Here is a 12,156-nt window from a genome sequence, read left to right as displayed (position 1 = left end):
AGAGACTTCCGCTGGTAACTTTCAGTTCTGAGAAATGGGCCACTGGAGGAAGATAGTGGAGGAGGCCAAGACCCACAAAGGGCTGTGGCGCCATCGGAAGTAAGTTACCACGACGCAAGGATTGAAAGTAAATGAAATGAAATTGAGGAGTGTCTTTTCAAAAGGACTTATTTCTATAAGTCAACAGAGGTTATTTTTATCTATGTCTTCCTAGAGAAATAAACCTTGTTGACTTATAGAAATAAGTCCTTTTGAAAAGACACTCCTCAATTATTAGTCATTTCAAGATTAGACCAAACTAATTTCAGCCGACATCGTGATTGACACGATCTATAACATAGCTTAGCTTACTTGTACCAAGAATTATTTATATAGGATTTTTTTAAATATATTACCAGAGATTAATATTACACAGATTGACAGAGGCCCACGGTAAGCTCAAGATATCTGTGATCATCACACATATAAATGCCCTTACCAGGATTCGAACCCGGGACCGCGGCGTAGCAGGCAGGGTCACTATCGACTGCGCCAGACCGTTCAATCTCCATAGTAAGAATCGTACCTCATTTTTTTAGCGCCACCTATTAAATACTATCATAACTACACTGATGATGACTACCAATTTTTTTAAATGTGTATTGGCACATTGATATCATGACATTAAAATAAAGAAGCATGTCATTTTTTCTTATAAATAATAAAAACACGCAAAAATATTTGGGGAAAATATGATTTTGGCCACTTCCAGGCTACGAAACAGCTCCATCTAGTTTTAAGCCTAAAAGGCCCATTCATTTGAGGGGTACGCTTTTTTGTATAGGCTTTCCGTCCCGTTATTATATGGTCCTTGCTTATACTAAAATGATGGTGTCTTCAATTAAAACTCCAGTAATTGTTTAACATTTATCTTTATTAAACTAAGTTAACTTTATTTCCGATGAAATCCCATTTATTCAGAGACCATATTCTCAAATCCGCAAAGCAGGCTTCGTCAGCTGAATACAAATTCCGTTATTAGCTACAAGCTTCGTCAGTAAACTAAACCTACATACCTAAAAAAAATACATAAGTACTTAAAAAAACACACACACACACCTACAACTCAAAAATACCCTGTAAGTCGCCCCCAACAGGCAGCGTGCCCAAAAGGCTGGCCGCATTGCCTCGCTGAATGGCGAATGGTGATGCTTATTCTCTGACCAAAATACTGTCCAGCCCTTTTGTCACCCGTCACATCTACAACGAAAAGGTCTATGAGAGACAGCCATCGCTTAGCAACAGGCGATCCGTTTGCTCATAAGTCATAAATAAGTTTTTTGAAAAAAAAAACATTTTTGGCACAAGCTTTTATCGCCGACTGTACCTTTTTTCAACAGTCATCTACAACTCTCCGAGACGTTTCTAAAAAACCCTTACTCGACGGGGATACGACGTTTCATAACAAAGTTCCTATGACCTGACTTGACCTATCAGATCAGCTCCACGATACCATAATATTGCATTGTCACGTGATTTACATATGTGTGCAAAATTTCAGCTCAATTGGAAACCGGGAAGTGGGTCAAATTTAGCTTCTACGTTTTGACGCACACTAACATACTAACAAGGCAAGTTGAATAAAAGCTTGTAAAAATACAGGACCTAAAAAGTATAAAAATAGTTTTTAAAAGTTTCAGGATTTGAAAGTCACAAAAAAACTTAAGCGTTTTTAACCTTATTTAGACTTTACACTTCATTTCAAATGAAAGGGCTTTTTAAGGGTTCCATGTGCACGGTTTATGTGTTCCTAATAAAACGCCACCCTTATACGATCGTTCACGAGTTTGTCAGTCTGTCCATGGCCCCACTGGCCAGATTGGCCATATACTTGGTGACAATGGCAGACATTTTACATATTACTCATATTTAATTATTCACAAAGTAAAAAAAATAGATGTCAAATATGTAATATTAATTAGTAATCTATGTCAATTAAAGTTAAATTAACATAATTAGGGAACAACATAAAATTAATAAAATAATTTGACTTGTTCCCTACTTCGAAATGTTATGTCTCTTATGTACTTTCAGATTATGTTTATCATAAGTGCGACTTGATATGAACCGTTTTGTGCACACTGCACATTCGTACGGCTTCTCATTCTCACCGGTGTGTGTTCTCATGTGACATGTTAAAGTTGATTTGTGTCTGAAAGGCGTTGTACATATTTCACAGCGAAACAATTTCTCTCCCCCATGAATGAGCATATGTCTTATTATATGTGATTTCGTTCGAAACTTCCCCCCGCATATGTCACAGCTATAAGACTTTGGAATTCCAGAAGAATGCGTTGCTAAGTGGTATTCTAAGCTTTCTCTGTAACTGTAATTCTTATTACAAATTTCACACGCAAAAGGTTTCTCTCCTGTGTGTGAACGTTTGTGGTTCATTAGATTATCTTTACGAATGAACTTTTTTCTACATATACCACAACAGTAACGTCGCTCCTTCATATTAGCTCTATGAGTAAGTTTGTGTTTTTTTAAATTGTTTGTAGCGCTGAACTTCCTCCCGCATATTTCACAAGGGAATGGTTTTTCTCCAGTATGACACCTTTTATGAGCAAGTAGAGGTCCTTCATAATGAAACATTTTGTTACATACATCACATGAGAGAGTTTTTTCTTTGTATTTTGGAAGCTTGATTTTTGGTGTTGGTATTTGCTCGATTCTTACAGAACAGTCCGTGAGATGTGGTTTTGGTAGCAACTGGTCGCATTGAGACTCCTCGCCTGATTCCTGTTTGCATGTTTTCAACTGTATCAGATCAAGAATATCTGAAAATAAAAGAGGAGCAATGATACAGATAACATGTTGGTAATCGGCCTCAGTGGAGAGCAATGCAATGTACAGCGACTTATGGTGATTACAACCCTCAGTCATGAGGTTTCGGCGAAGATGTTGGTAATGATCTAATGATGAATGGAGAGCATTAGTTAGAGATCAAGCTACGAGTATCTTGTTTTTTTTTTTTTTAAATCATGTGTCGTATCAGAAAGTCAAAGAACTGGCACAGGATTGGAAAAACTAGAAAACACTCCAGTTTAGTGATCTCAAACACTTGATGATGATGACGTCGGTATGAGCTGGTCATTGGAAGTGGTGGCAATACAATAAATATATCAAAAACAAAATAGAACTGAAACTTAGAATATTTATCTGCGATAATGAGATTACAGACCACAACATGAGATATTATGAAATAAATATGAAGAACCTTTAATAACACATGTTTATTTTAAATATAAATATTATAGGAATATTCTTACACAAAATCACTAGTATAACTAAAGCTTGAATGCATAGATATCATTCATGACTCAAGAAGTAATATCTGTGTTCATGATACAAATAAAAGTCCTTATCAGGATTGAACCCCAGAGCCATCTACTCCACAAACCCCGAGATCAGATCAGATTTATCAACAAAACTAACAAACAATACTTCATTTGCAGAAAAAGAGTATGGATTACATGTGTCAGGTGTAAGAAGACTGTTTCACCACTTCAGCTGTTTTAAACAGTATGCAAAGTCAATTTATGCGAAACATTAACTTACTTGAAACTGCGTAGGCACTGCTAGGTCGATGAATAATCTCCGGGCCGAGTACAAGCTCATGTTTCACAAGATGGTCAACGTAAAGTCCTGTAGGGTCTGTCACATTTTCGTCATATTCAGGCTCATTTTTGTTGTCTTCTAGTTCGCTATCGCTCCAATGTGGCTCCATCTTAACACTAATTCCTTCTATTTTTACTCGGACTTCGAGGCCTTCCATAATTGATGCTATGCTTTTGAATAACGGGAATAGTACTTTTCGGCACTTTTTGTACGTAAAGTAATATTGTAATGGCACTAAGAACTTTGTAATTATATGCGAGTGTGTTTACTAAAACGTCCCACTTTGTCAGTTAACATAAAGGCGAGATTTACTTGTATCTTTATATGAATAAACTGACAAACCGGCTTCATAGCAATCGACAAAGTGGGACTTTTTTTTTTTATACCACGTCGTGAACGACACAAGCCTAGTGTATACGAGAAAACGTATACACTAGGCTTGTGTCGTTCACGAACTATGAACTGTTAGGAATAAAATCCCATCAATGACGGAAATGAACTGAATCTTTCTGTGCTCTGAGAATCGGTCTTTGCTCATTTAGTTCAGTACAGGATCGGCGAGCGCGAGCGGTTTGGATCGAGAACGAATGTGTGACTGCGCCGACCGAGTCCTGATCTTTCCAAGCGCGGATCCAGCTTCGTGCCCAGGGGGGGGGTCACGTGGTAAAGGCCCGGGGCCCCAGGGGGGGTCACGTGGTCTATTTGTATGGCCAACTTAAGCTCCAGGGGGGGTCATGGCCCCCATGACCCCCCCCCTGGATCCGCGCATGGATCTTTCCGACCGCAGTGGTCGCTGGTCTGGCTGAACTAAATGAGCAAAAGACCTAAAAGAGCGAACTAGTTCGTGGGAGCAACTGCACGAGATCGGAGCGCTCCGATCAACGAACGAAACGGCACAAGCCTAGTACACACTTACATATATAGTAATCGTAAAGAAAGTAAAGATATCGGGTATTCCAATGTAGGTACAAAATGGGTACAATAGTACATTACATCAGAGGCCGGGAAAATGAGGATTTCCGGCCAAGTGGGTATATACGGCCGAGCGAGCGTGCGAGCGAGGCCGGATAGGGATACGAGGCCGGGAATCCGTTTTCACGCCGAGGCATGTATAGTGCTTTTCTCAAACATACAATGAAATAAAAAAAAATGCTCTAAAGGACAATATTTTTTCTCAAACATGCAATGAAATATTGTCTTTACGTTCCTTAAAATGGGCTGGGAAGTATCGCTTTTTGGGCGCAACAACTCGAGAGGACTGTAAAGGGATTTCATATTATTTTTTAGGCCTAGGCCTGCAAAGTAACTTTTTTTTATAAAATATTGTCCTTTAGAGCATTTTTTTTATTTCATTGTATGTTTGAGAAAAGCACTATACATGCCTCGGCGTGAAAACGGATTCCCGGCCTCGTATCCCTATCCGGCCTCGCTCGCACGCTCGCTCAGCCGTATATACCCACTTGGCCGGAAATCCTCATTTTCCCGGCCTCTGATGTAATGTACTATATTAAAAAAAGTTACTTTGCAGGCCTAGGCCTGAAAAATAATATGAAATCCCTTTACAGTCCTCTCGAGTTGTTGCGCCCAAAAAGCGATACTTCCCAGTCCATTTTAAGGAACGTAAAGACAATATTTCAATGCATGTTTGAGAAAATTATTTTACTACAGCGCCAAGATAAAACTGAAAATTAAGAGAAGACCACGGGAGTATACTGTGAAACACTGTCAATAAAATGTTCAAAATTATTGCGTTGTATTCACTTCAATTCAGTTAATTTGTTCGCTTCTCTGGTGAAAACATGACGATTTTGCAATTTTTGCATTCTGCATGTACAAGTGCATCGTGACATTGACAATTTGACAGTGACATGAGTGACATAATTTTTTTCGTTTCACGTAATTTCTGAAAAGGGCTTTACAGACATCAGCGGTTATTTACATCAATCTGTGGCTAGGTGGCGCTAAAAAATCGAGATATGATTCTTAGCAGCAGGGAGAATAGAGGTAGGGAGGAAAATCTGTCGAAGTAGAAAAGTAGCAAAAATGACCGGCTGAGGCCCTTTAATTGCAGTTACAAATCTCTCCGCGTGGAGCGCATGTCTCGCTCAATGATCAGCGACGTGACATGACATTAGACGTTCTTTTCGCTAGGCGGATTTTGTCGAACTAAGTCAAGACGTAGTCCCATGGCAGTGCGCTGGCTTCGTATGCAGATGTTCTCAGGTTCGATCCTGACAGCGATCTTTTTGTTTTTGTTTCTTTTTTATTTTAATTTCCTTTTTGTGTATTTTAATTGTGTTTAGTAATTGTTTTATTTATACAAATATGTCAACTTAAGCCCTTTAACATTGTTTGTCCCATCTTAGGATTCTTAGGTAATGTTGTAAGTCTTGCGAATGAAATTTCGAAAAATTGTAACAAAACAAAATATTTTTGGGTATTAAAAAAATAAAATAATTCAGCACGGGAAGCATGGTCGCGCGATAGAATATAAAATATCAGGCCGTCCCTATCGCACTTACAAATAGTGTGATAGGGACGGCCTGCTATTTTATCGTCTATCGCGCGACCATGCTTCCCGTGCAGGAGCAAGAGTACCTGCAACTGCAGCGCCACCTATCTTTTCTTTTATGTGTGCACTTCTGATACTTAAAGCTTTTGCTCCTTATCTCTAATCTCCATACTTAGCAGGTCGCTCACTGTCAATAGTGTCAATGTCTAATTATCAATGCAAAAAATATATAAATTCGGCATGGTTTTCGTTGCTTTGCAAGTATATTTAAATTGTGTACAGAATAAATGTAGCTACTTACACGGAATACGTAGTATTTTGCGTAATTACATCCACATTACGAGTCAAATGAAGTGCGCCCGGCGATTCAAGGGACTGTAGACTTGCCTTCAGAGATAAAAAACATGGTGCTTGAAGAATTACGTCTTCAAGACGAAAAGAAGTACATAAAAGAGGAACTAAAGTGCGATATTGACCATGACCTAGCTACAAATGGGCAGGCTGAGCTTGAATTCCGTATAAAATCGGAGTTGGACCTAGATGAATCAGAGAGTAAGGAGGATTTAGATGCGATTCTTGGATACCGTGAGGTGAAGAATGAGCTGGACCAATTTCTACGGCCTGAAAATGCTCTCAGTAAGTATACATACAGTTAAAATAAATATTTATATTAAATTTTATAGGACATTCTTATGCTGATTGAGTCCCATGGTAAGCTCAAGAGGGCTTGTGTGGTAATTACTTAGCCAACGATATATATAATATGAGTACTGATTTGTGTTTTCTTATTTAATTTTAAAAAATCCTGCACCAAACGGTTTCTGTTTATTTTAACTATAAAACTCCCGTGAGACTCATACATATTTAAAAATATTTTAAGCGGGTTACTCACGTATTAAGTCGATATAGCGTTCGACATGTTTCGGCTCAATTTCGAGAGCCTTTCTCAAGAGTAGCGACACCCCGCCTTTACATGTCGAGAGCGCGACGCATACTGGTTTCTGTTTGGCCCAATGGTTGACTGGTAGAGAATGCCTCAAGGCGTTAAGGTCGCCTTTTGTACTGTTTTTTTTTATAAATTTGTGCAATAAAGTTTAAATAAATAAATAAATAATACAAATACATATATAAGGTCCTAATTTATTAGTTGCAGATATTTTAACATATGATACTTTACATTAAAATAATTAACTTTAAATATAACTTAAGAAATCTTTTTATGTAACTCTTTTGATTTCATTTTCCTAACAAAAAAATTAATTATAATTTCGTCTAAAAAAAATTATCATGTGCATTATCACATGTCACAATAACACTGTCTGTCATGTCAACAATTGTTTGTTGTAAATGTCGTAAAGGTTCGGCGGGAAAACTGCACATTTCATTGAAGTGGCCAATATGTAGTGAATGCTTGAGATTAGAGATGGGCCGAATATGGACTTTGCCGAATACGAATATTTGGCCGAACATTCGGTTCAGCTCTTAACGAACCGAATATTTGGTTATGCCAAATTTTTAAAGCGAATGTTAAGATTGAAACTATGAAATGATTGATAATGTTTATACATACTACAACTATATTCTTATGATTAAGTGGGTAACTAAAACTTAGTTAAAACGACTCTGAACTTTTCTCAACTCTTAAACTACGGTTTTTTAACTTTTTTACAAAACAATTGTGTTTATATTTTGCATTTTTAATAGTTCCTTAGAAAGCTACTAAAATAGGACTTATTATCCAATGGAATACATAAGATCTTTATAAGTTATTTACTTTGTTTATTCGGTAAATATTCAGCAATGTAACCGAACTATTCGGCCCATCTCTACTTGAGATTATGTGAGGCGATGGATGTGAGGCGTTCAACTGTTCTGAAGGGTTCTGTTAGGTGTATGTCTATTATTGTAAATGTATATGTCTACTTCTTTTTCTTGTTGTGTCAGCCTAAGGTATGTAGAATAGAATAGAATAGAAAAAGTTTTATTCGTAAACACACAGACAATAAACAATATTTATGAATGACAGGAGAATAAAGTGCCACGAAATGGCCTCACCTCAGCATATGTAACGTAGTGGTTAACTGTAAAGTTATGTAATCATACTAGGGAACAAATCAAATGATTTTATTGAATATTTTTTGATTTTTTATTTTTTCAAGTATATATAAATTATAAATTGAAATAGATATCATACACAAAAGAAAAACCGGCAATCATGTTTACCAATAAATAAATAGCTAGGCTAGATCAGTTATCTTATTATATAATAATATATTATACTCTACTTGTGTGCTTCAATTCAAATATTATATGAATCTAACCAAAATACATAAAGTCTAACCAAAAGATCTTGTATACCAAAATAATTTTCATCACATCAACTGATAAAGACTATTCATCAAAAATATTAAAAAAGCTAATGAATTTAATAGTTTGATGTTTCACAGTTAATATTTTCCTTTCTTTTCATTTTGGCGTTTCACTGTGGCAAAATTTGTTAAACCTTAAAATCCTCGCAACGCTCAAGATACCGCAAGCATAGCAATACCTGATCAAGTGAAAGATTCCAATCTTGAAATGAAATGAAATAGTTTATTAATAACAAAGTTACACGTCAGGTTGGTATTATGTATAAGATTTGGGGTATCAATATTGGCATGTGCGGCTAAACAAGAACTTTGCTCCCTTGTAAATAACTATTTAACTTACGTTTCACCTTATCAACTACTTGGCGCATATAATTTATCTACAACTATTAATAAAACAATAAATATAAATATTTTACACAACCAAAAATAAAATAATACATACATACATACAAACCCTAGACGTCACTTCTTGTCTAACCGCGTAGTGAGAGTGTGGAACAGTTTGCCCGAAACCGTAATCAGTGCACCTACAGTGAACTCTTTTAAAAACAGACTAGACAAATATTTATTGAATGGACAAAACACAAGTGCATCAGGACATTGACGTGCACGTATCAGCTTTAAGCTGCCTGTGCATTAGCAAAATAATAATAATAATAATAATAATCACGCCTGTATCCCATAAAGGGGTAGGCAGAACACATGAAACTACTAAAGCTTCAGTGCCACTCTTGGCAAATAAGGGGTTGAAAGAAAACGAAACTGTGGCATTGCAGTGACAGGTTGCCAGCCTCTCGCCTACGCCACAATTTAACCCATATCCCATAGTCGCCTTCGAACATAGCCATAGTCGAATAAAATTAATGCTAAAACTAAATATAAAAAATCTCACTTAGAGAACCGACCTATGGAAGTGAACCCATCCTGGCGGCGTTGCCCCTTTGCACCGCTAAACTTAAATTATTAACCCCTGAGGCAAAAACGAAGGAATGTTATAAGTTTGACGTGTCTGTCTGTCCGTCTGTCTGTCTGTCTGTTTGTCTGTGTCTGTGTTCTGTGGCATCGTAGCTCCCGAACGGATGAAACTGAATGCTGAGTTAGTCGGGAGTGTTCTTAGCCATGTTTCATGAAAATCGGTCTACTATGTCGCAGTCGGGGGTTTTTCAAAATTTTAATTTTGTGGTTAGGTTATTTGGCAAAGAAAGTCCCTGCCCTGTAGTCCCCCGAGACACCTATTAGTCTGACCGACACTTCTTTTATGACCTGTCTAAATCCTTATCAACAACTGGCTAAATCCATCCATGTTTTAATCAACATCGCTGTTCCTTACATAGAATAAGCAAAATCTATAAATACATCATAAAGACCGGTTCCATACATGACAGACACTAATCAACTACTAGACGGAGCATTCAAAGTCAAAACAACGTAAAGTCACTCTTATATTTTTTAATTTATTTATCTAAAAACACTTACATACTATTTTTTACATTGGAACAGCGAGCGAAAACCGCTAACGGTTTATCTGCCGCTGTTGTCGCTCGTTTACACTGTAGGTATTTTTTATTCGAAAGAGGTAAATTTATATCTAAGTAGGTAATTAAACAGTTCTTATCTAATTAATAAGGAAATAAGCATTCAGTTTAGCTGGTCGTTTGCAAACAACCCGAGTGCGCACCTGTACTTGGCAACAATAGGTTTTTTATAATTGTTTTATAATTGTTTTTGTCTTGTGTATATATGCAACCGCTTGTTCTATCTACTATAACTCATCGTATGTACGAAGAGAAAATTCAAATGACTGGCGATAAATGAAAACATGACCAGAGGAAGTGTTTTAAATCGACACGAGTTTCCATACTTGTATTGTAATTTACTATTTTTAACCCCTGACGCACAAACGACGGGGTGTTATAAGTTTGACGTGTCTGTCTGTCTGTCTGTCTGTTTGTCTGTCTGTGTGTGTGTCTGTCTGTGGCATCGTAGCTCCCGAACGGATGAACCGATTTAGATTTAGTTTTTTTTTTGTCTGAAAGCTGAGTTAGTCGGGAGTGTTCTTAGCCATGTTTCATGAAAATCGGCCCACTATGTCGCGGTCGGGGGTTTTTTCAAAATTTTAATTTTGTGGTTAGGTTATTAACCCCTGACGCACAAACGACGGGGTGTTATAAGTTTGACGTTTCTGTCTGTGGCATCGTAGCTCCCGAATGGATGAACCGATTTAGATTTAGACTTATTTTTTGTTTGATAGCTGAATTAGTTGGGAGTGTTCTTAGCCATGTTGCATGAAAATCGTTCCACTATGGTTGGGGTTTTTTCAAAATTTTAATTTTGTGGTTAGATTATCTATATGGCAGTATTATTTTATTATTTATTGTCTATGCTTTGTTTCAGTACTGGATTCGCTGTCTGACATTCAGATTAAAGAAGAGACAAACCCGGAGTTTTCACGTTGTATGCAGCAAATAGTACAGCAGGACTGTATTGTCAAACTCCAAAGAATTTCAATTGATAATCTTAAAAAAATACATTCTTCACACAAAGAAAAGAGGCAAAGAAAAACCTGCATACGTAAAATTCATAACCAAGTATATATTTGTAACAATTGTAACAAACACTACGCTAAGAAAGAAACAATAATTAAACACTTAAAAAATAAAGCGTGTGAACGCAAAAGAGACAAATCTTACTGCTGTGATATATGTCAAAAGAAATTCTTATACCCTTCGTCTTTACGTAATCATAAGGAATGCCATTCAGTGGAGAAATTGTTCAAATGCGAACTGTGCGATAAAGAATGCTCGACAGAGAAAAACTTGAAAGCCCATGTGTTTAATCACATGGTCGATCGTCCGTTTTCATGTGACGTGTGTAATAAGAAATTTGTGCGAGAAAGATATTTGATCAGTCATAAACAGTCTCACGCGGGAGAGAAACCTTTTGAGTGCGAAGTTTGTGGAAAGCGATTGAAATACAAGAACACTTTGGGTGACCATTTACAAACGCACGGTATTTACAATAATATCAGAAAAACGTTTTATTCCTGTGTGTTTTGCGAGACTAAGTTTACACGCAAATCGCATTTAGCTATTCATGAGAGATCACACACTGGTGAAAAGCCCTTTGTATGCGAATTTTGCAGCAAGGGTTTTATTTCAAACTCAGTATTAACAAGCCATAAGAGGATACACACGGGTGACAAACCTTATAGCTGTGAAATGTGCCCGATGCGGTTCACGACAAGCGGAAGGCTAAGTTACCATAGGCGTAAGCATTCAGAAACATAGTACATAAACATAGTTTAGTAAGGTTATGTGAAGTTTCAAAGATAATTTCTTGTACTCAAATGAAAATGATTATTTCCTCCCCAATGTTTACTTTTACTTCTCCATTTTGTATTAAATTACAGGTTATAACCTATAAGGCACTGGTCCCACCGCGAGCTAGTAAGCTATGAGCTACCGGCTATAAAAACGAACAAAAGATAAGACTCCCGTGCAAATAAAAGAGACGGCGATATTGATAGCTCACCGCTGGGCGAGTAACTATAAACGTCGCCGTGTCTCTTTTATTTGCGCGGGAGTGATTATCTTTTGTTCGTTTTTATAGCCGGGA

At 37.1% G+C, this 12,156-nt stretch overlaps 2 protein-coding genes across 2 annotated transcripts; one reads left to right on the top strand and one right to left on the bottom strand.

Moving 5' to 3' along the window:
• Window positions 1-1,473: 1,473 nt before the first annotated feature.
• LOC125240354 (zinc finger protein 431-like) lies at window positions 1,474-4,086 on the bottom strand. The gene is made up of 2 exons (XM_048148256.1): window positions 3,601-4,086; window positions 1,474-2,819 (listed from the first exon to the last, which is right to left on the bottom strand). Exons 1-2 carry the CDS (start codon window positions 3,815-3,817, stop codon window positions 2,038-2,040), a joined length of 999 nt encoding a protein of 332 aa, XP_048004213.1. The 5' UTR covers window positions 3,818-4,086; the 3' UTR covers window positions 1,474-2,037.
• Window positions 4,087-6,389: 2,303 nt separating this feature from the next.
• LOC125240352 (oocyte zinc finger protein XlCOF26-like) lies at window positions 6,390-12,022 on the top strand. Its single transcript, XM_048148253.1, has 2 exons — window positions 6,390-6,808; window positions 10,936-12,022. The coding sequence occupies exons 1-2, from the start codon at window positions 6,577-6,579 to the stop codon at window positions 11,826-11,828; spliced, it is 1,125 nt and encodes a 374-aa protein (XP_048004210.1). The 5' UTR covers window positions 6,390-6,576; the 3' UTR covers window positions 11,829-12,022.
• Window positions 12,023-12,156: the final 134 nt, after the last annotated feature.

This window comes from Leguminivora glycinivorella, chromosome 27 (genome assembly GCF_023078275.1).
Source record: "Leguminivora glycinivorella isolate SPB_JAAS2020 chromosome 27, LegGlyc_1.1, whole genome shotgun sequence".
Taxonomy (NCBI): Eukaryota; Metazoa; Arthropoda; class Insecta; order Lepidoptera; family Tortricidae; genus Leguminivora; species Leguminivora glycinivorella.
Note: the sequence above shows the minus strand (reverse complement) of the source record. Positions and strands in the feature narration are given on the sequence as shown.

Bases quoted from the DNA above. Each gene is read 5' to 3' on its own strand.
- LOC125240352 (XM_048148253.1), top strand. From the start codon at position 6,577: ATGGTGCTTGAAGAATTACGTCTTCAAGACGAAAAGAAGTACATAAAA. The intron at 6,809-10,935 runs GTAAGTATACAT...GCTTTGTTTCAG, and splicing joins ACGGCCTGAAAATGCTCTCA to TACTGGATTCGCTGTCTGAC.
- LOC125240354 (XM_048148256.1), bottom strand. From the start codon at position 3,817: ATGGAAGGCCTCGAAGTCCGAGTAAAAATAGAAGGAATTAGTGTTAAG. The intron at 2,820-3,600 runs GTAAGTTAATGT...TTTTATTTTCAG, and splicing joins CAGTGCCTACGCAGTTTCAA to ATATTCTTGATCTGATACAG.